General features: G+C 45.3%; 2 protein-coding genes across 2 annotated transcripts in view; one reads left to right on the top strand and one right to left on the bottom strand.

The window, feature by feature from the left end:
- Nucleotides 1-433: 433 nt before the first annotated feature.
- Nucleotides 434-5293, bottom strand: PEX26 (peroxisomal biogenesis factor 26). Its single transcript, XM_014259292.2, has 5 exons — nt 5097-5293; nt 4615-4755; nt 3946-4259; nt 3149-3295; nt 434-2725 (listed from the first exon to the last, which is right to left on the bottom strand). The coding sequence occupies exons 1-5, from the start codon at nt 5261-5263 to the stop codon at nt 2622-2624; spliced, it is 873 nt and encodes a 290-aa protein (XP_014114767.2). The 5' UTR covers nt 5264-5293; the 3' UTR covers nt 434-2621.
- Nucleotides 5294-6860: 1567 nt separating this feature from the next.
- The window catches only part of MICAL3 (microtubule associated monooxygenase, calponin and LIM domain containing 3), a 170603-nt gene continuing 156699 nt past the window's right edge, over nt 6861-20764 (top strand). Inside the window, exon 1 of the mRNA XM_014259305.2 lies at nt 6861-6990. The gene's annotated coding sequence lies outside the window, so the exon portion shown is untranslated. The remainder of the gene's footprint in view (nt 6991-20764) is intronic.

The following is a 20764-nucleotide window of genomic DNA, read 5'->3' as shown; positions in this document are numbered from 1 at the left end:
TTAAGTACCTGTAAAACATTGCTACACTGATAAAATACTGGTTTTCAGGCATTATCCCTGAAACAGAGAACCGTGCTATGGATTTTTATTTGTAGAGCTTCTCTCCTAATACAACAAGGTCAGAACTATAGTTAGTTCTAATGTGAAGATACATTCATCTAATAATGATGAATACCAGGTATTTTATTCTTGGTAGTATTGGTCTTGGACATCCCAAAATGCAGATTTACGCCCTACCAACATCATCAGTGGATTAGATCTCATCAGATTCACACCGAAGACATTCTTGACTTAATTCAATCTCTGCTGAAACTATGAAACAATGTGAAACTATTCTGCAAGACTGTGATGTACTTTGTAGTGTATCAATAGAATAAACACAATTTTTTTCATACCCTCAATCACAGCACAAACAAGCAACTCTACAAAGAGGTCAATCAGTAGTCATTTTATTATAAAAATTAGATACTGCAGTTTTAGTATTAATTGCAAAAAAAAAAAAAACAACCCTGATAGCTTATTTCTGCCTTCTTGTTCTCTCATGATGATTTAAAAACAATATAAATTCTAAATCAGTAGTACCCCAATAAAGTCAACATTTCCAACCTACACTTAAAATAAAGTTGAATGTTAAAAATCCTGGTAAATGACACTTAACAGCATTCTAAAAACTGTGAATAGCCTGCTGAAACCACTGGTCCAAACCAACCTCCAAAACAGCATCTCTGCCATCCAACTAAAAATGATGCCAGAAGACTACAGCAAAAAGTGTTCATTACCTAACAGTTACTTTGGTAAGAATTTGGCCTGACTTCACAGTGAAGTTTGCCATTTCATTAACTGGCTTACAAAGGACTTAACCTGAGGCCTTGCAAAGCAGGGGGGGCAGAACACTCATCCTGGTCATTTCTTGGAAGAGCTCAGCTCCAGACAGAGCTTTTGTGTTTCACTCTACCTGATTTCACATCAAGTGTTGGTTTCAGGAACCATTTAGCAATACCAAAGGCTGTTCCTCCCTGTGTGTGCAGAGTATGTAAGAAATTACTTTTTTATATGGAAAAGCTATGTGCTACTTAACCTGGTGCAGATTCCTGGCAGAGACAAAATCTTTGGGGAGGGATATGGGATTGGTCTGGGTTTTAAAACCTCTGGAAACAACTAGGCAAGGTTGTTATTGCACTCAAGAATAACCTGCCTGAGTTTGTCTGACAATAATGCTGGAGGGTAGCTCTTTTTGGGATAATTTTAGATGAAACAGACAACTATTTTTAGTAGTGAAGATGAGACTGTTTGCAAAGTGCCCCAGTAGGGAGCAAAGCAACAGATCCCACACAGTCTGAGGGTGCCAACACGCCCATCTGTGTGAAGAAAACAGGAACAGCCACCAGCTTGGAGTATGGTTATTGCTACAGACAAAGGGCACTACTGCTGCCAGACACCACACTGAGATCTCTCCTTGGAATTGACCTCTTGCCAATTGATGAGAAATGGGTGAATGGATGGAGGAGAAATTCATGTTCTACCCCAAACCTCCAGTTTCTGCCCCAGGTGGTTAGAAATGGAGTTGGTCTGGTGACAGGACCTGCAGATGTACAATTTTCTTTCCACTGATCTGGGGAAGACCTTGTGATGTCAGAGAAGCATCTTTTTCTATAAAAAATAAACTTCTGTTCTGAATGACAAAGCATTGCTGAACTATCTATCATTACTCCTATCTAACCTAGGGCTTTGGGTTCTGGGGACTTGGGGAACAATTCTAGATATACAGAGAGACTTTTTGACATCTATGTGAACAAAGCAAGAGGTAGGGAAAGAGTAAAACAAAGCAACAACTTGAGTTGTTCAACTAGACAATAACATAGAATATAATTGAAAAAAACAACTCTATTGCCTTACCACCACCACCAAGTGCTTATAGGAATGACTATGCATCAGGCAAGCACTAAGTGCTGTAATTTGCATTTAAGAAGAGTAGGTACAGCACAACAGTCTTTGTGGCCCACCACCCCATCTTTCTGGCTTAAATATGACTAAAATCCAGTGTGCCTGTCCAAAGAGGCATCAGTCACAAGAGAAACCATGGCTTTCAAAACGTAATAGGCTTTACTATCTCCAGTGTTATTCTTCCATGTGCTTGTCCTAAACCCCATGCTGCAGGAACTGGGCTTTTCAGATGCCTTCAGGCAAAACAGAATATTCCCCTAATCACTGGTACTCTGCTGCCTTCTACAGTCATGCCTCCAGGAACACTATTGCACTTGTTCAGAGAACTGCTCAGCATTTGCAAGGATGAGAACTTCTTCCACAGCTCATAACTGGCTACACAACCCTCGCTCAAGAGACACATCCAAAGCAAAGTGTTGGAAAAGCTTGAAAAAGAGGATTGAAAAGGAGGATTCTTATTGAGTTGCAGATAGGGAAGGAGTGGCTTTACCCTAGTGTTGGACGGGACCAAGCAAAATGTCAGGAAAACTTGCTGTGGCTTCAAAATTCATACACCACCATTCCCTGTCTGGAGAAATTCCAGGAGTCCACAGGTGGTCATCTCAGATTTCACCAGTCCCTGAAAAGCCTGGTAACATCCCCAAGACAAAGGTGACACCTTTAGTGGAGGAAGACACTTAGTCTCGAATTGGAGGCCTATGGATTGGAGAAAGCACGGCTGCCCAAGCCTGTCTGAAGAGCTGGACCAGTTTGTAGATGAATGGCAGTGATGTGGGAGAAGCTGCAAAGCAGAACAAAAAGGTAAAACCAGCTTAGTAAAACTAACTAGGTAAAACTAACTAGGTAAAACTAACTAGGTAAAACTAACATACACTAAACATATTAAGAAAGAACTACCCCCAACTAGAGTTAATAAAAACCCAGCTCTCTTCCTTCCTCCAGTGAGGAAAAGGCTGAGTTTAGGACAGCTCTGCCTGCCTCTCACAGTCTGTACCTTGTCTGCTGGAAAGAGTTTTCAGAAAACTGGTATTTGTGGAGCTTCATCTTTCTACATGGACTGCAACTGGAAACATTAGACAAACTAAGTTCCTAGTCACCCAGATTTTTTGTCTCCCTGAGACATTCACCATACTTAATACAAGCAAATAATTTCTTTTCCATAAGCACAATGAAATTTGAAAAACTGGAAAACTTAATCATCTACCTGGATCTAATCTCACCACCACCAGGTACAGCAAAAAAGTAGCCAAGAGCATCTTCTTGTAAGGAAGTAAATAGAAGTGATTTGACATGGACCTCATTGCACTACGCAGCAACGTCAACATGGTCAGGAGCTTTTGGGACAGCACTCCTGGAAAACAAGAACAGAAAGGCTGTTAGGGCAAGGTAAAGTTTAAAATGTAATCACACAGATATAGACAATAAAAAACTAAGATAGTGGAAGTCTGCATGAGAGCTGAGTTTGGTTTGGTTTTTTATACAACAGAGAAACAGTACAATTTTGTAATACACTTCATTATACTTCTTTTTTAGGCATCTACTTTACTGCAATATGATGTTATACCACAGTAGTGCCAGCTTCTGTCCTGGGAGAAAACATCAAATGATTTACAGTTCTGGAGAAGGAGCAGTACTTTAAAATGCTAGACAGGCATTGTTCTACTTGGACTCAACTGTAAATGGAAATTAAGTAAATTGTACACAGAGCCAACAAAACATACCCTTAAAGGATTGCCAGGTAGTCTTAGTTTTCCTTTTTTACCTTAAAATAAAAACAACCAAAACCTCCACAGTGCTTTTGATCCAGGACATTAATTGTCATCTCCTCATGTTGGCAGAGACTAAATACGCCTTGCAAATCTCAGCAAAGGTATCACTAACACTTTTAATTCCTGCTGAGATACACAACAGGACTTAATAGCTTCTACCCTTCACCAGCAAGGGACAAGCTTGAAATGAAACCATAAAAAGAAGAGCACAAACAACAGAGGGAAAGCCCACCCAGAACAGTTTCTGTGGCCGGGTCTTGCTGCTCCTCAGCAGCCGAGCGTGTCTCTTCCCGCTGAGCCCAGCGGCGGCGGCTCTCGCGGACGGTGCCGAGGAACGCCAGCTGCCGCTCGCTGTCCAACGCGGCACAGCCCCGCACCAGCTCCTCCGCGCCCTCAAAGCGCCCCAGAGGCAGCAGCACCTGCTCCAGGTACAGCTCCAGCAGCGCCCCGAACTCGGGCAGGCTCTGGTTGGTATGGGCTCTCAGCCAGCTGCTGCCGACCTCCAGCATCACCTGCGGCTCTCGCACTTTGCTGTACAACAGGATGCTGAAATGCAAGGGAGAAGCAGGAGAAGACACAAAGTCTTTGTCAGAGCTACAACCCACACGCAGCTCTCATGAAGGAACAAATCAGGGTCTACATCAACACACACAGAGAATTCTGAGGCAGACAACAGGTGCAGCTATCGATGTTACTCTCTCAGCATCACCTCTTTTGGACTTGATCGCCATGAAGCAATCTTGCAGGCATGCTCCAGCACACACAGGTCAAGAACAGGCCTGTCCCAGATCTCACTTACACCACACAAAGTGAAAACATCACGTAACACCCAAGCCTGGCCTGCAGTTAAACCTAACGCAAGCCCTGTGTGTACATCTGACAGCAACAGACAGAAACTCACCACAGCTCCAGAACTTTTGGAGGCAGATGTTCAGGTACATGGTAATACTGCAGCACCCAAGACAGAACTTCTCTCCACCGGTTCATCTCAGCCAGCGCCTGAATCCCCACAACACAAAGGGAGCATTTCACTTCTGCAAAACTGGTAAGGAACAGACACCTAAATAAGTGCTTCTTACAAACACATTTCCCCTTCCAGTGAGCTTCAGTGCATCCCAGGTACCGCACAGCTCTCTGCTTCCCCTCTACTTATCCCCTATAAAAAGGCCAATTCGACCTCCGAGGATACACACTGTGACTGTATCTCTGAGAGAACGAAGGGAAGGCTGCTGGGCACACCCCACCTCCCTCAAACACAGTGAAACGCGTTAATACCGACAGGGATAAAAGAAACCCCAAAGCAGCGCAGGCGTGGCCTGAAGTTCGAAGGCAGCCGGGCGCTGATGCGGCACCGAGCAGCTTCCCCGTGCCCGCCGCTCGCACCTCTCGGGGCCGGGGCCGGGGCCGACTCCCAGGCTGTCGCAGCCCGCCTCACACCGCTCCACGGCGGCGGCGAAGTCTCGGTGCAGCACCAGCAGATCCGCCGCCTCCTCCAGCAGCGCCGCCGCCTGCGCCGGCCCCGGGGCCCAGGCGGGCGGCTCGCCCCTCATGGCCCCGGCGGGAGGGCTCTCCCCGGCCCCGCACGGCTCTGCCTCAGCCTCCGGCTCCAGCGCCGCCACCGCCCCCGCCGGGGCCCGGCTCGGCTCCGAGCCGCTCGGGCAGGCACCGGAAAGCCGGGCTGGAGCCGCCCGGCAGCGGAAGGGCCGCCCCGGGAGCATCCCGCGGGCCGCCGGGATGTGTAGGCCCTGCTGCAGGAGGGCCGCGGGGGTGGCTGCGGGCTGGAGCGTCCCTTACGAGGAGAGGCTGAGGGAGCTGGGTCTGTTCAGCCTTGGGAAGAGACGACTGAGAGGGAACCTCTGTAATGTGAATAAATACCTAAAGGGAGGGGTTTAGAAGATAAAGGCAGGTTCTGCTCTGTGGTACCGAGCAGTAGGACAAGAGGCAGAAACTGACGCACAGTAAATTCCGCCTGGGCAAGGGGAAGAACTTCTTAAGTGTGCGGTGAGCTCGCACTGAAACGGCTTGGCCAGAGCAGGTGTGCAGTGTCCCTTTATGGAGATATTCCAGAATGGCCTGGATGCAATCCTGTGTGCTCGGCAGTGACCCTGACGGAGCAGGGAGCTGATGACCCGCTGTGCTCGCTTCCAGCGTGACCCCCGCCGTGACCCTGCGGGGATCAGCGGTGCAAAGCGGGCTCTGTGGGACCGACATCGCTGCCCGTCCCTGACAAAACGCGCTTCCTTCATCTCCTCCCTCCTGTGGCCGCCCAGGGAAAGGGGCCGAGCCCGCCTCGGCTGTTCTCCCCGCGGCCGCCGGGAGTCAGCCCAGCCCCGGGAGTGTCCCGGTTCTCCTCTCCCGGGAGCCGGGGCTCCCGCAGCACCGCCCGGCCGGGGGATGGATGCTCTCCGCTCCCCGCCTCCTCCTCCTCCGGGCACCTCTCCTCAGGCTCCCCGTGCCCGCAGGTTTAAGCACATCACGCTGTTAATGGAGTTGGGGTGTAATGACAGCGTCTCCAGCAGTGCCCGGCAGGCAGAGATTGGCGTTCTCCTCCGGTTGTTGTTTAAAAACAACAGGGTGTCTTGGTTACGAGGTAATTGCCTCAAACGCTCTTCAAAAAGGGATCTCTACAGGAGAGACGGGATTGATTTCTCTCGCAGCCTTTTCAAACAACTGACACATTTATCTGTCCCCCCACTATGATTATGTAATTAAAAAAAAAAAAATCAAACGGGCTGATACAAAACACGCCGCATAGTGAAACACATCTTTTAAAGGGGATTTTCTATGCCTTTTCAGTGTGAGGAATCTGATTAAAAAGTTGATCAGAGCTCTGTTTCTCTAGGTAGCTGTTTCCCGGAGGCAGGACCACGCACCTGCCCCTCTCGGCAACAGGAGCAGCTTTTGCACAGCGGCGCATCCAAGGGGTTGGCACACCGCCCTTAGCTGTGGAAGAGATTCCCGAAGGATTCTGGCTGGCTAAGGTGAAACCACTGCACAGAAACATGTGAAAGGAAGGGCCCAGCAGCAAGCAAAGGCAGAGATAAAGGCGTTTCAGACTTCTCTTTCTGTTGCTCGGTGCTTGCAATTTGGAAAACAGCATTCCTTTTTGGGAACTACAAGTCCCAAAGTGCACTGTGGGAAGAACGTGCCCCGTACCAGCTAGTGCCCAGCACAAATTCCCAAATATGGATAAGGAATCAACTTTGAAAAAGACTCGCACTGGCTTGGATGCTCCTCACTGAGACTCAGAAAAGGAGTGAGACAGCACAAAAACAAGGTGAGTTTGCGCTATGCAAAGATGCTGTTGGAGAATTTCTTTCATGGGGCGCAGCCAGTAATGTTCTGTCCCTTAGAAGGGCAGCCCTGCATTGCCCTGGTGATGTTTGCAGGAGGTGTTGTGGCCACGGAAGCAGCTTTTGGAGCGGGGCTGTTGTTTCAGGTGGGGAGTGAGTCAGATCCTGTTTCCCTGCGGATGCGCCTGATGAATAAAGACCTATGGAAAGACAGAGCTGCAACACTGATGCAGTTGTGTTAGAGGCTGGGAAGGGTCAGGGAGAGGTAGGAGTTGCTCTAAACAGCAGCTCCGTATGAGTTGCAGTGTGTGGTTGTGTAAGAAGACAAGGTGGACAAACAGCCTTGTAATAACAATAATTATAGGTTAAATTAATTTCTCCGTAAGGCATGGTAGAATGTTTTTGTACTTCACCCCTCTTCCTAGAGGGGACAGTGTGGTGCCTTGAAGGCCAAACCTCTCGCAGCTCTCTGACCTGCAAATAACACTCAGTAACAGGATTGTTTAACTTCAGTCCAGGAACAATTACCTATTTTACCGGCTATTAGTTAACAAGCAAAATTAAATCATTCTGAAACAGAGTAATCTTCGTGGAGATGAGAGACGCTTCTGCCGGGCACAGGTGGAATCTTGGTGGCTGACCTGGTCACGGGCAGCATCAGCTCCTGCCTCTGTTTCTCTGGCTAGCAGTCAGGCAGGCTCCTGGTGCAGCTCAGATGCTGTGTGGGGACATTCTGCTGCTGGGTGACGTCAAGTGCAGCTGGCCAGCTGCACCCATCATCCCAGCACCCTCCTCCTGCTATGTAGGGTCATGGAGCAGCACAGCCGGCGCAGTGCTGCAAATGTAGGAGCTGCAGCGCTTGGGAGGAGAGCCTGAGACTGTTTGGGCTGCTGAACCGAACTGTCAGATGGATACTTGTTGCCAAGTCAGAATGATGCTGTTTTTCCATCTTTCCTTGAATGGTAGCAGCTTAAATTGTCTTAAAGCTGGAAGGGTCCCTCTTGTGCTTGAAGCAGCTACGCAGCAGGGCAATGTCTCATGCTACACAGGAAAGCAGCGTGTTTGCCTGTGCTCCTGGATAACAGTTTCTAGAAACCAGAAAAGCTACAGTCAAACCACCTTGCTGTCAGTGACAGGTAGTATGAGGGGAGTACCATAGTGGGGTTTGTGTCCTGGGTGGGATGTCTATGCCCAGCTTGTTGCCTTTTATACAAAGGCAAGGAGGTTTTTTTCCCCAGTCTTTTTTGTATAGGAGAAGGAAAAATGAATTTCAGCAAGGCCTTGTCTGTGTGTGCATCATCTGTGGATTTGCTGGTTCCCCTCCTCCCTCTCCTGCCAGGCAGTTTGAGGAGAGTTTAGGGTTACAGGCACCTGTGACAAGGCCTCCTGAGGTAAATCGCCTCAGCTATTAATCCAGATCTGACTAGCACACGGTCACAGGGCCAGAGGGCTGGCAATCAGTCTTTTTCTGTTGTCTCTTCTGTGTCAGTAGGCTGTTAATAGGAGATTAGCAGCATTAGGGAGACTTTGAGCTAGAAATGGTGAGGCCCTATGATTTGATTTGAAGAGAAAGAAACCCTCCTACACTCATATAAAAACAAACAGAAGAGCTGGAAATTATAAACAGCATTACAAACACAACTGAGGAAAGCACAGCCTCTAGGAAAGATGTGGAGCTCTGTAGTACCTCATAGCTTATCAGCAGTACTTTAACAAAGCAATGATGTCCATGGAGACCTCAGGTCCCAGAGTGCAGCACTCTGTTCTTATCACTATGGATGCTAACTAACAGCAAAAGCAGGGAGCACAGTGCCTGTGCAATAGCAGGCTGCATAATTTTCTCCGTCTCGCCTGGGAAAGTGGCCTGGGAAATCATAAGGAGGAATTAAAACAATCCTCAGAGATAGAAGACAGCCTTGCAGGTGCTGTTTGTCAGTCTCTTGTTTTCTTTCAAGAGAAGGTCGTGGGGTGGTGAACCCCACTGACCAATGATGGTGATGTGTTAGTTTACTAACACATACTTAAAAATATATACTTAAAATATTTTCTTACTAAAAAATAAGAGTTTTGCCTTTCTGTACTTTCACATATCGGTCTATAAAAGAAGATCTGAGGTAATAAACCTTGGAGGAACTCTCCTGTTCAACTCACAAGAGAGTCTGTATCATTCTTCTTGCTGTTCCCAATAGAGCAACATTATCACCACGTGCTTTTGTTTGACTCTGGCGAGACCATGACGTTCTGGAATCTGTAATTCGCTTGTAATTTCCATCAGCAGTAAATCCCTATTAAATATGAAGCTGGCTGGCTGCAGATCCCTTCAATTAGCCCAGATTCAGGGCTTCCCTGGCTGCTGGCAGGTGGTCTGCAGAGCCTGGGGCTGGGTGAAGGTGAGCTTTGAACAGATGGCCCATGGTGATGCTCTCTTATCTCACCCAGCACTGTGGCCCAGCATCACACCTATTTTTTTGTTAACAAAATAGAGCTGGTTAGAGGAGACTCACCTGACTTTTGAGCCCACCTGCTGCTGTTCCTAGTCAGTGTATTTAAGTGTCTGATGTTGGCTATATCCAGAGCTATGTAAACAACAGGCGAGGACGGTGCAAAGCAGAAAAGACAACTGCAGGGGCAGTCACAGGCACGGTCCAACTGGGGAATATCACATAAAACAGAAGAGCAAATCTCTGTTTCAGCCTTCATCACAGATGTACAAACACGGAGTGAGGTGTAAACACTGGGAACTGGGAAACTGGAAACACAGGGTAGTGTTCGCAACTTGTCAAAACTTGAGTTTTACTCGAATAATAACAAAACCTTTCAGAAACAAAGAGCAATTTTAAGTTGATTAAGTCCCTTTCTTTGCTTCATAATCAAATAAAATACTCACCTTGGCAAGGCAGCTGTCAAAGAATAGCAGCAGTTACTTTGATTTAATTGTTACTGTTATAATAGTCATAATTAGTGCTGGGTGGGGCATTTCATAGCTGTAAGGTGACCAATTTGGTTCAAGGCCTAGGGCATCTTCTTTTCTTCAGCTAGTTATTATCTTTGAGAAAATACTGAAGCCTGTCATCACTGTGGGTCAATTACACCCTGTTTGCCTAGCCCAGCTCTCTTTGCTCATCGCTTTAGAGTCACAACCCCTCTAACAGTTAATGCCTCTTCTCAAGGCCCAACTTGCCAAAATCAACTCTCATCCATGAGTCTCCACCTTTCCTTTTTTTGAAAAGCCAGCCTTGTGCTCTCACGACTGGGAGAAAGGCTTGACAGTGTGAATCCTGGAACTATTTGTACCACAAAGCAAACAAGGTGATTTGAGAAAATGGTTCTTCTCGTTTTTAACTTCCTGACGTCTCAGTGTTTCTTTTCACAGCATCACCTGTCCCTCATTCTGAATGCACATTTACTGTGAGCTGTGTTAATTATCTCTACAAGCAGGCAATGCACCTTCTGCATCTTGAATTGGAAATTTCAGAGTGTGCTACAGAAGTTAACAAACTCTTTTCCATCTCAGTCTGCTGGTCCTGGCTCTTGTGTGGCCTTGTGGTGCTCACAAAAGTTGTGATGCAAGGCTGCTTTAGGAAAGCCAGCAATGCTGCAGAATTGTGTGGTAGCAGTGCCTGAGCCTTGGAAAAATCCCCTGGGAAGGGGCTGTTTGTGGTGGGCAGAACTCCCCTGCTTGCTGTTTGTGCTCCTGAACTTGATACAGTAATTTACTGGTAATTGCTATTTTATGAACCTCCATGTGAACTTTTATTTATTTATTTATTTATTTATTTATTTAAATGTAGTTAATTAATAGTAATTAGTAAAATTACTATTTTAATAAACTTGCAGCACCTTTTTTGGGAGGATTTCTCCCCTCCTCTGGAAGATCTGTGTGCTATTTCAGGGTCTTACAGGTTTGAGAGGTGTGCTTACACCGTGTGTAGGATTAATGTCTCAAGCAGTGTATTGGCCCTCGTTTCTCTCTTTCCCTCTCTCGTACTCGCTGCTCCTTCTCATCTTTCTTGGCAGCACCAGGTGCAGACAAAGGTAGGATTAAATGTCTAATTAGTTTATGTAGCCTTACACATACGTGGTTACTTATTGGCACTGGGGGAAGGGCAGCCCGTGAGGAATCCAGCTCTTGTCTCTCAGTGAGGTTTTCAGCTTTGGGAGCAGCCTGAGCCCAGGCAGATCCAAAAGGCAGGCCAAATTTTTCTAGACACATTTTTCTTCCAGATGCCTGTTCAAGGAAGAAGTTGAAAACTCAGTCTGTATTACCAAATCTGAAATAATTTCTCATTTAATGTTAGATCCAAAAAGTTTATTTCCAAAATATGACTCAGTGTAGACAGCCTGAAAGAAGTTGCTTGAAACATAAAGCCACTAAACTATAATTAATATGTTTTGGAACTACACTGTAGATGGGACAAGTTGTATTTATAATATTTTTAGCTTATCAAAGTGAACTTTAGGCTGTAGCTCTCCTGTCTCCCACTGCCACCAGCCTTCAGCAGACATAGCCAGGGGAACAGAGAAGAAAATTGTCATTGTCTTTCCTACCTGACAGAAGGCTTATTTGATTTGAAATTCCAGTTGTATTTATGGAATCCTCCAATATATGAAAAGAAATGGATGAGGGCAAAGCAAAGGATCAAGAGTACCCTGCAGCTGTGCACACCAGCAAAATAAAATCACTCCAGAGCAAAGCAATAGAAATGGGATTCATGTATGAGCTCTGACCAGACCTTCAAGGATGGAAAATGAGGTGGATTCTGCCAGGGATTGGGGACTTCATTTTTGCTCTCAGGGATGGACAGCAGCTGCCCTTACATTTCTCATGGAGTGTCTGTGACGAGAGAGAGCTGCATGCTGGTGTGTCAGCCTGGCACTCAGAGTACAACCAAGTCATGAGGGTGGAGGTCACTGTAAACACAGCAAGGTTAAGTGAAATAGGGCCATGAGGAGGTCATGGTGAATTTGAAAGGGAGAGTGGATGGACAGATGTGACTGATGATAGCTCTGGTGACTGAAAACAAAACCTTAAATAACTGAAATTTGTATTCAAGAACACTTGTCCGTGTCAGGACTCTACATCTGTCTTTCTGTGTCAAATAAAGCTGCAGTTCACAGCAGTTCACATTTCCAATGCACTCTGAGCTGCTGGAACAATATATCTATTCTGAGCTCCGCTTGCAAGGCTGTCTCATTCCAAAAGGTGTGCTCACAAGGAGACATTCAATACTAGAAACATAGTCAGATAATTTTAGGAGGTGGAATCACTGCATGCTGAATCCCCAAAGGAGCTGACTCTCTAAATAGTCTTAGCAGGGAAGCTTGCTCTGTAAATCATTACCAAAAGTCGGGCTGAAAGCATTAAAACACTTGGTACAATAAGCACGTAGCTTCTGCCTCGATCTTCCAAGACACCGTGGTTTATTTTCCTAAGCTCGCCGTGATCAAAGCAGGTTCTCTGGTGTTGCTATTCATGTGGCAAGATTCAGACTGGTCAGAAATAGGGACTAAACCTCTAGAGCTGCCCGAATCATAGGGTTAAAAGAGGACTGTGACGTACTTAATAGGCTGCCTACACAGTGCTCAGCAAGTCAGAGGTTAACAAAGGACCTTATTATTTGAAAAGATAATTGAGGCTGAAAACAAGTCAACCATCTCACAACTAAGCCGTGGAGATCATCAGTTTGTGTGAACAATAGCTGATGATGTTCGGGATTCAGTGAGTTAAGTGGTTAATCCTATACAGAAAGCTGAATCCATAATGCACTTTAAATAGGGGAAATCCACCCAATTTGACCCCTGGAGAATTGCTTCCTGCTGTTATGCTGATGGATATGTCTATAAATATCATGGAAGCCATCAGCAGATAAAATCTCAGCGAGCTGAAAAGCCTCTCCCTATTAAATGATACATTGATCTCCATGAAACAGCAGGAGCCTGGGGTAAGGAGCCACTGAAACCAATCCCCCTGCTCTCCCCAGATCACTGTAGCCAAACAGAATTAAGTGCCATACACTGATTCCATCTTGATTCAGTGGGGAAAAAAAATCAAACCCTTTACACACTCTCTCTTCCTTCTGTCCTGTCTTCCCCACAAGGCTGCTCCTTACACTCTGTATGGGTCACTCAGGCAGCAGTTCATCAGCCTTTTGCTGCAGTTTGTTCCAAATTTGTACTTCCTTTACATCCCTCAGAGAAATCCTTCACTCAGGACACTTTGGGCACAAAGCTGCCAAAATGTGTAGGATGCTCCAGCAGGTTTGTGTGTCTTCTCCAGCACAGGCACCAAGGGGTGGCAGACAAACTTCAGCAGCCACTTCTGTTCATCCTCACCTTCTTCTGTCACTTTTGGATTTTAGCAAAAGAGTGTTCACTCTCCTGGTTTTGGGTTTGTTTGTGTTTTTTGTTTGTTTGTTTTTGTGAGGTTTGTTTGTTCGTGGGGCATAAAGTAAGGCCTGGCTTGTGATTTTCTACTCCCTGTTGGTGCTGCATACCATGGAACGTGCACATACACACAGTAGCATATAGATTTTACCCTCTTCATTTGAACTCTCCATACTGCCTGTATAATGTCTCCATATCTGTATGTGCATGCAGATCTCAGAGCAAGCTTGCTGACTTTCTGGTGTTTAAACTAGCTCTGTTCTAGTTTGTTTTCTGTATCTTCCTTTTCTGCACTCTCCATTTGTTACCCTCCATTTTTTCTTCCTCCATTTTGTTCTTTCTTTTCTCCTCCAGCGCTGACTTACTGCAAATTCCATCATTTCTCAGCACTGGGGACTATGACTGGCAGTTGTGCTGGGCAAACCCTTGGACATCATGGTGGGATTTACATGGAAACTCGTGCTGTTAGCAATCTCCATTCCAGAGTTATCAAGGACCAAGGCAGTAAAGATTGGAAGAAAGCAGAATTTCACAGTCCCCACAAACCCATAGCTGCATACAGTGTGAGGATACAGAAGGAAAGGGGATTATGAGGTTCTTTCGCTTCTCTTCATGGACCTTTCTGCTTGGAAAGTTCAAGGATTGTCTAGGCAAGGAAGGGAAGAACATTACAGGGACTTAATTTCTGGACTTATCCTTTGCTGCTTCGGTGTCTTTGAGCATGAGAGTCCTTTTCCTTTGGAGACTCTAGAAGGAGTTAAAATAAACTGAGACATAAGAGAAGGATCATGAGATTCACCAGCTCAGCCTGTCCCATTGGCACTCATGGCTGAGTTCAGTGACTCAAAGAAATGGGCTCTCATTACCTCTGAAGAGCCAATGCACTCCCAGAAAACAATTCTGCTCCATTTTCAGCAGTATCAACTAAATCGTTTACCGAATTCCAAAGGGTGATATTTTTGGCATTCCTGTGGCCTGTTTTGGCTTGTTGAATGTTACTTATGAGTAAGAAGGAAAGAACTCGACTTGATGCTCAGTTATGAAGCAGAATTTGTATGGCTGACAGTTAAAGGAAAACAAAACGAATGGAGTATTTTGTGTGCTTATCTCCCAGGATCTGCAGAGACAATAACTACAGAGACAGCTGCTTTCAGTTGCAAGGATATGTCCTGGTTTTTAAAAGTCATGTCTCTGGTCTCTCAAGACAGCTGCAACTCAAGACACCCAAATTCACTACTTGAACACCTAATTGTAAATGGGCTGCCCAGAGTCATAGGAGAGTCATGGGGAGGTGGGTGGGATTTCTGTTACAGACAGAAAATTCTCCCTCTGCCCTGGAAGCCACACTGACCATGACTCTGGAATCTGTGCTCACCCCCTGTGGCACCAGGAGAACCCTGCTGAGGCTTCCTCAAGGAAGGATGGAACTGCAGGTATTTCCAGGGCTTGTCTGGAAAACCGGTGTCCTGTAGGGAGGGGCTGTACCCACCCTTGTTTTCTGCTGTCGTGCTGAATGAAGGGAGCCTCCATCCTCACCACTGTGCACACCTGGGCAGGGGAGAGGTGCTGTGAGGCTGAGCCTGTGAGGTAAAAATGCTGTTAAAGTGGACAACAGGGTGCAAGGTCTTCGCTGGGGACTCAGGTCCCATAAAAGTACATGTGACAATGCCAGAAAACATACATATTCTTGAAATTCATACATATTCATATATATTCTTCAAACAGCTCCAGGAGGATGGTGGTGCTGACTCCATAGCTTGGGCTGGAAATTACAGCCATGGTAGGTAGCACTGACCACTGCCTAGGAAAGTGAATATGGAAAGGAATGGGAAGAGCCCAGAAAGCAACAACATATAAATAGTAGCCTAATTAACAATTCTTACCAAGGGTTTATATGGTGCTTTACTTATTTGAAGCACTGTGCAAAACGTTAGCTGATAGATGTTAATTAATCATTCAGGTAATTAAATGGAAGTGAAATGTAAATGGTTAGAGGAAGTTGGAGTATGAAGACTTCCTGAAATCATTAAATGATTTTGCTCTCTTTGATGGAGGAAGAATTTCTTCCTTTAGGGTTTAAATGTTCTCACAGTGTGGGTGTTATTACAGTTTTAATAACCACCTGTTTAATTCCCTGGGATGGGAGATTACATGCAGTACAGCCAAGAGTTTCTTGTTTGTTTGAGTAACTTCGGCAGTTTGATGGGCCTAAAAAAAAGAGAAGTATCCCCAGCTCTGTGTTTTAGGGCACAGAAGACCTGTGAATGAAGACCAGACCAGCTTCAGAAATGAGTCTTGATCCTTTGACTTCTCACGAGCAGGATGGGCTGGGAGATGGACTACCAACACACAGTGACCTATTGTTTTAACTTAAGCAGTGAAAAATGAAGATGTGCTGTCATTTGATGTGGAGGAATCGCTGAAACGAGCGTGGCAAAAACCACTGAGAATGTTGTGAGTGATAGCTAATTTTTTTATGGATTAATTCTTTCCCCTACAGTAACAAGATAGGATTCTTTGGCAGAGAATCAGTCAGCTTGATTCCTGGCTGTGGCATATTTAGGTTTGTGTTATCACCCACTGCCCACACTTGTGTAGCATAAACTCCTGAGGGAACTTGTGAAGAGATGGGTTTTCAGTCTGGCCTGAATCACTGCTTTGCTGATGAACCCCTTAAGCTGCTGGAAAAGACCTGTTTTATGCCAGTATAACCACAAACCAGGCATGTAGGTCTGATTTCCTAAATTAAAAGACTGATTTACTGCACTGTGTAAGTTTGGTTTCCAATTTACCTGCAACCTGAGAACTCAGTCTCTTAGGGCAGGTACAATACAAGCAGTTGGTGATGCAGATAAAGCCAAGGAAAAAAAAGAAAGACATGGTTCTGTGACTGCTAATTGCTCTGATACCTTTGCTACCCTCCTTCCAGTCTGTGTTTCCTTCTGACCTGGGACACTCACTGTCAGCAGTGAAAGCTATCACAGTTCTCCTTTTTTCTCTCCCTTTTCCTCTCTCTGGCTCCCCTGGAGACAGAAGATCCTGGCAGCTGGATCTACCCCAGGCTTTTGCCTTTTGTTTTCCTCTACTTTTCTCTTGGCACAATGCAGAAGTTTGCAGTGTTGTGCTTCCACAATCACACGCTAAAATATTTGCACAGCTGTCTGATGACAGAAAAAATGGGGAAAGAGAAAATCCACTCTTCCGTTATTTGAAAAGTTACAACAAAACAAAACAAAGCAAACCCACAAACAAACAAACAAAGAAATGAAATTTAACACGAATTAATCACGTAAAACCTTCCGTTTTTCCTGCTCTTGTATAACAGAATCCTCAATCACTTTGCCTGGCTCCCCTCCATGTGCTTCACCTTCTTTTTCTTGTACACATAAACCCACACTTTTGTGCTTCTGTTCCACTCTGGGTTCAAACGCCCGTGGGACTGCACTGCCCACCCGTGTGCACTCACTTCAGCCTGTTCCTGGTGTACAGAAATAGGACCAACTCCTACAGGCTATAATCAGGCATTCTTCAGGCAAATCTCTGACTGAAGTCACTGCAAGTTTTGGCACAAGGACCACAAAGCTAATTTTGTTCCTCCCCCAAGTATATATATATATATATATATATATTTGTGTGTGTATATATATATATATATATATATATATGGGACAGTGATGAGAGATAAGAAAATACTGCCTAGAAAGAAAGCCCATTAATAAATGAGAAATAGATGTGGGGAAAAACAGCTGATTGAATTATTTATAATGCAGTTATAAAATTGCTGACTTGCTGAGCTTTCCAGAAACCCATCAATAACATGCATGACCAGAGCAGCACTTAATAGGGGTGTAAACAAGCAGGAGCATGGATCTCCATGAAAACCAGGTGTGGAAATTTTGGGGGAAAAAAGCCTAGCATATCCAAATCATTTAGCACAGAATATATTCTAATGTGGTGATAACTTTCCAATAGCCTTGAAAACTGGTTGTGCGTTAATTTTACCAGCAGTACACCAGAGGATCTCAAGCAAAAACTGATCAAACGTGGGCCCATATTTTAAAAATAGAAAAGCAGCACAGACACTTCCTAACAAGCCTAACTGTGGATCAGAGTGACAAAAAAACCTTAAATGTGGGTTTAAAATAAACCTGGATGGTGATACTAAGAGCAAAATGAACCTGGATGTTTGAAAGAACCAATCTTGTCAAGTATTTTTCTGGTCAGAATTATCTAATTGGTGACTGATGATACTAGAGCAAATATACTGCATTAGGTGCTTTGGTGCAATGAGTGGAAGATTCAACTTTTCAAATCTTCAGCAGCCAAAAGAAAGGGAAGTGAACAGGCCAACAAGCACTTTTTCAGCTTTGACATCTATAATTCACGTGCAGGGGCTGCACTCCCACTACCAGCACCTCCCTTCCTACATAAACACACACTCCCTGCCTTTATCCTGCTCTGAGACCACACACAGCTCTGTCCAGTTTCTGCCCTTCCCATCGGCCAGCCTCTTCTCTGGGAAGCATGAATGCCTCCTCTGAACCCAGGTCTCAGTTCAAGGTGTGTTCCTACCCTGCTCCACCAAGCTTGGATTGGTTGGGATTTTTTTCAGGTTTTTTAAAGTCTTTCTTGCTGTCCTCTGTCGTGAGCTCCAGACAAAGCCTTCCTTTCTCTGAAAGAGCTTTAGAACCAGAAATGTGGTCTGGACATTTATGGACAAAGGAACATTCAATGTTTCTGCTCCTGTTGCCTCCTAATCCTCAGGAAGAATGACTGTGCTGTGTCTTCAGCATTCCAGCTCACTTTCTGAGGTCCTCCTGAGGACATACATTTTGAGATAGCCCTCTTTTTGTTTGTGGCTGGGTCTGAAGTGTCCAGGCACAGGGCTGCAGTCTCTCTGTCCTGCTCTGGATCCAGCAGACAGAATGTCATTTCCAGCCCGTTAGCCTCCAAAACATTCTGTTTGTGCAATTAGCCTTATGAGGCAGCTGATGAGAAATGGGTGCTTATTAGCTGCTGTCATTTTTATACCCTCTTCCCTAAGTAATGGTACAGCAGCCCTCGTGATCCCATTAAATAGCTCTGACTGCAGGAGGAGAGAGCTGCAAATGGAAAAGACTTCTCAGAGCTGCAGGCCAAGCCCAGCCACCTCCTCTCCCCTACATTCCTCTGCTGCTTTCACACTCCCTGAGAACCCAGCATTATTCCTTCTCAGGATTGTCTTCTTCAGGGGACAGCTTCATTTTGAATGGCTTCCTGCTTCACACCCAGAGGCACCAAGTCTTTTCCACTAAGCCAAGCATAAAAATAGCTGAGGGGAGGGGTGGGGGAGTGAGTGTCAGCAAAACAGATTTATTTAATTATATGTACCAACCAACATTTTCCTACGTGAGACCAAGTGTGCAGCTCAGCTTTTGATCTTGCTGCATTCTCATTTAAGGTTACTGAAGAAACGGGCATAAAATGCCTTGATAACTCAAATTTCTGTAAGATGCCATCATATGTTTAATAACCTCACACCTGTGTGGAACTGGATGCTTCTAAGCATGGGTGTACTAATAACTGATTTTGAACAAGGGAGGGTGTCTGTGTGGGGCTGTGATGCTGTTAAATCCTGCACCTGTAATGAGAAGGCTCCAGGGATGGACTGGGATGCACTTTCCTACTTCACAGAGATATTCTGTACTGCCAAGTCCAGTGGTGTTGTCACGGCCATCACTGTGTTACGTGATGTTCTCCAAGTCCCACATTTAAGAATCCTGTAAACATAAAGAAATTTTAGAAATTGAAGGATTTTTTTCTAAATCAAATTAAATTCTAATCCTCACAGTATGTTGGAGGAAAGCTGGAAAACTCAGACTGAAGGCAGAGGCAAATATAAGTGAAAAGATTAGAATTTTTACTTAACATGTGAGTTTTTCTTGTGTGCTCACAGCTTTTATAATCTAATTCAATTCTTTCTAGCCCTTCTGGCTGATACTGCTGTTCTTGATTAGTCCCATCTCTGTTGCTGCAGATTACAGTGGAGCAAAAAGGTGCTTAACCCCTTGTCATGATGGGATCTTTAACATCTGTATTTTGGCACCTGGAGGCCAGTCCCTACCTAGCAAGTTGGGATGAGCCACTGTCACAGATTGCCCAAACAACCTGGGTTAAAAGTGAGGACAGAAAAATCAGTTAAGAAAGCAAATGTGTGGGTTTTACTTCTGTGAGTTTGCTTTTTGTCCACACCACCTACAAACACACAGAGCTGTGTGTGTTGTCCTGAGAGAGGAAACCATTACCTTAAAAGAAGCACTTGGCTTTAAGAGAGAATAATAAGGAAAGCAACAAAGAACCATTACCAACATTTTATAAAGAAGATGAGATAAATAGTCTGTCTCATAAACAAATGGTATTATTTAACTCTCCAAGGAGTTGCTTTCCAAAACAAGGCTGAATTGTTCATTGTCCAGCGAAATAACGCCTGCTTCTGCAGCCTTGGCTGCTTTTCTGACTGCAGCCCAGGGTCTGTTGGTCTCCACTGTGCTGGGCTGTCCTGCCTAACATTACTGCAAATGTTTATGTCAACGTTATAAGAAAAATAAGCAGAGAACAGGCTATATTAATATTAAGGCTCGGAAACCTTATTATATTATATTAAGGCTCGGAAGTGATAGCACCAAGACTTTTCAGTTGAGGGGACAGGAACAAAGGATTTCTGCCAGCCCTGAGCTTCCCTGTGGCTGTAATAGGGCCTCACAGACACACTTGTGCTCGGTCGTGTTGGCAGAGAAGCACTTGGCAGAGAAATCGCCTCTCGCTGCCTCAACTGCTCATTCACCTGCTCACAGAGACAAGATTATATCGCGCCGTCCCAGCACTTCTTCCAACACTGGTGAGCGTGTGCTCCTGTTCAGATATTCAGCAGAACAAGGTTTCTTTTTTCCTCTTTTTCACAAGCCATGGTATTTCCCCAGAGGAAGCCAGCAGCTCTCTCGGGGTTATGCCACCTTTCCTATACCACAGAAACAAGATTTAAGATGCTGTAGAGCTCCGTGAGCGGAGTAACCAAACTGGGAAGGGGGTGGGGGTGTATGTGGGGTGTGAGGGAAGTATCTCATGAATAAAACAGCTTTTTTTTAAGAAATGGGTGGATTACCCAGGTCAGAGGAATCCTCGAAGGAGGAGGCAATGCATCCCTTCGGTGCTCCCATTGCCGCTCCCTTAGCAAGCCACAAGGGACCACTGCTCCGTTACTGTGGCAACAGTGACGATTTGGCAGCCAGACCCATCATCACACAGCCTCCTCGAGACTCTGCGAGATGCTCTGGCAAAGGCTTGCACAAGGAGATTTGCATCTGAAATCCCATTTCTTTTCAATTTTGGCTTTAC

The sequence above is a fragment of the Pseudopodoces humilis genome, chromosome 5 (assembly GCF_049639895.1).
Source record: "Pseudopodoces humilis isolate 2021_Gansu_Grassland_sample_001 chromosome 5, ASM4963989v1, whole genome shotgun sequence".
In the NCBI taxonomy this organism is placed as follows: Eukaryota; Metazoa; Chordata; class Aves; order Passeriformes; family Paridae; genus Pseudopodoces; species Pseudopodoces humilis.
Note: the sequence above shows the minus strand (reverse complement) of the source record. Positions and strands in the feature narration are given on the sequence as shown.

Bases quoted from the DNA above. Each gene is read 5' to 3' on its own strand.
- PEX26 (XM_014259292.2), bottom strand. From the start codon at position 5,263: ATGAGGGGCGAGCCGCCCGCCTGGGCCCCGGGGCCGGCGCAGGCGGCG. The intron at 4,260-4,614 runs GTGAGTTTCTGT...CTTGCATTTCAG, and splicing joins CCAAAAGTTCTGGAGCTGTG to CATCCTGTTGTACAGCAAAG. The intron at 3,296-3,945 runs GTGGGCTTTCCC...CTTGTTTTCCAG, and splicing joins GGCCACAGAAACTGTTCTGG to GAGTGCTGTCCCAAAAGCTC.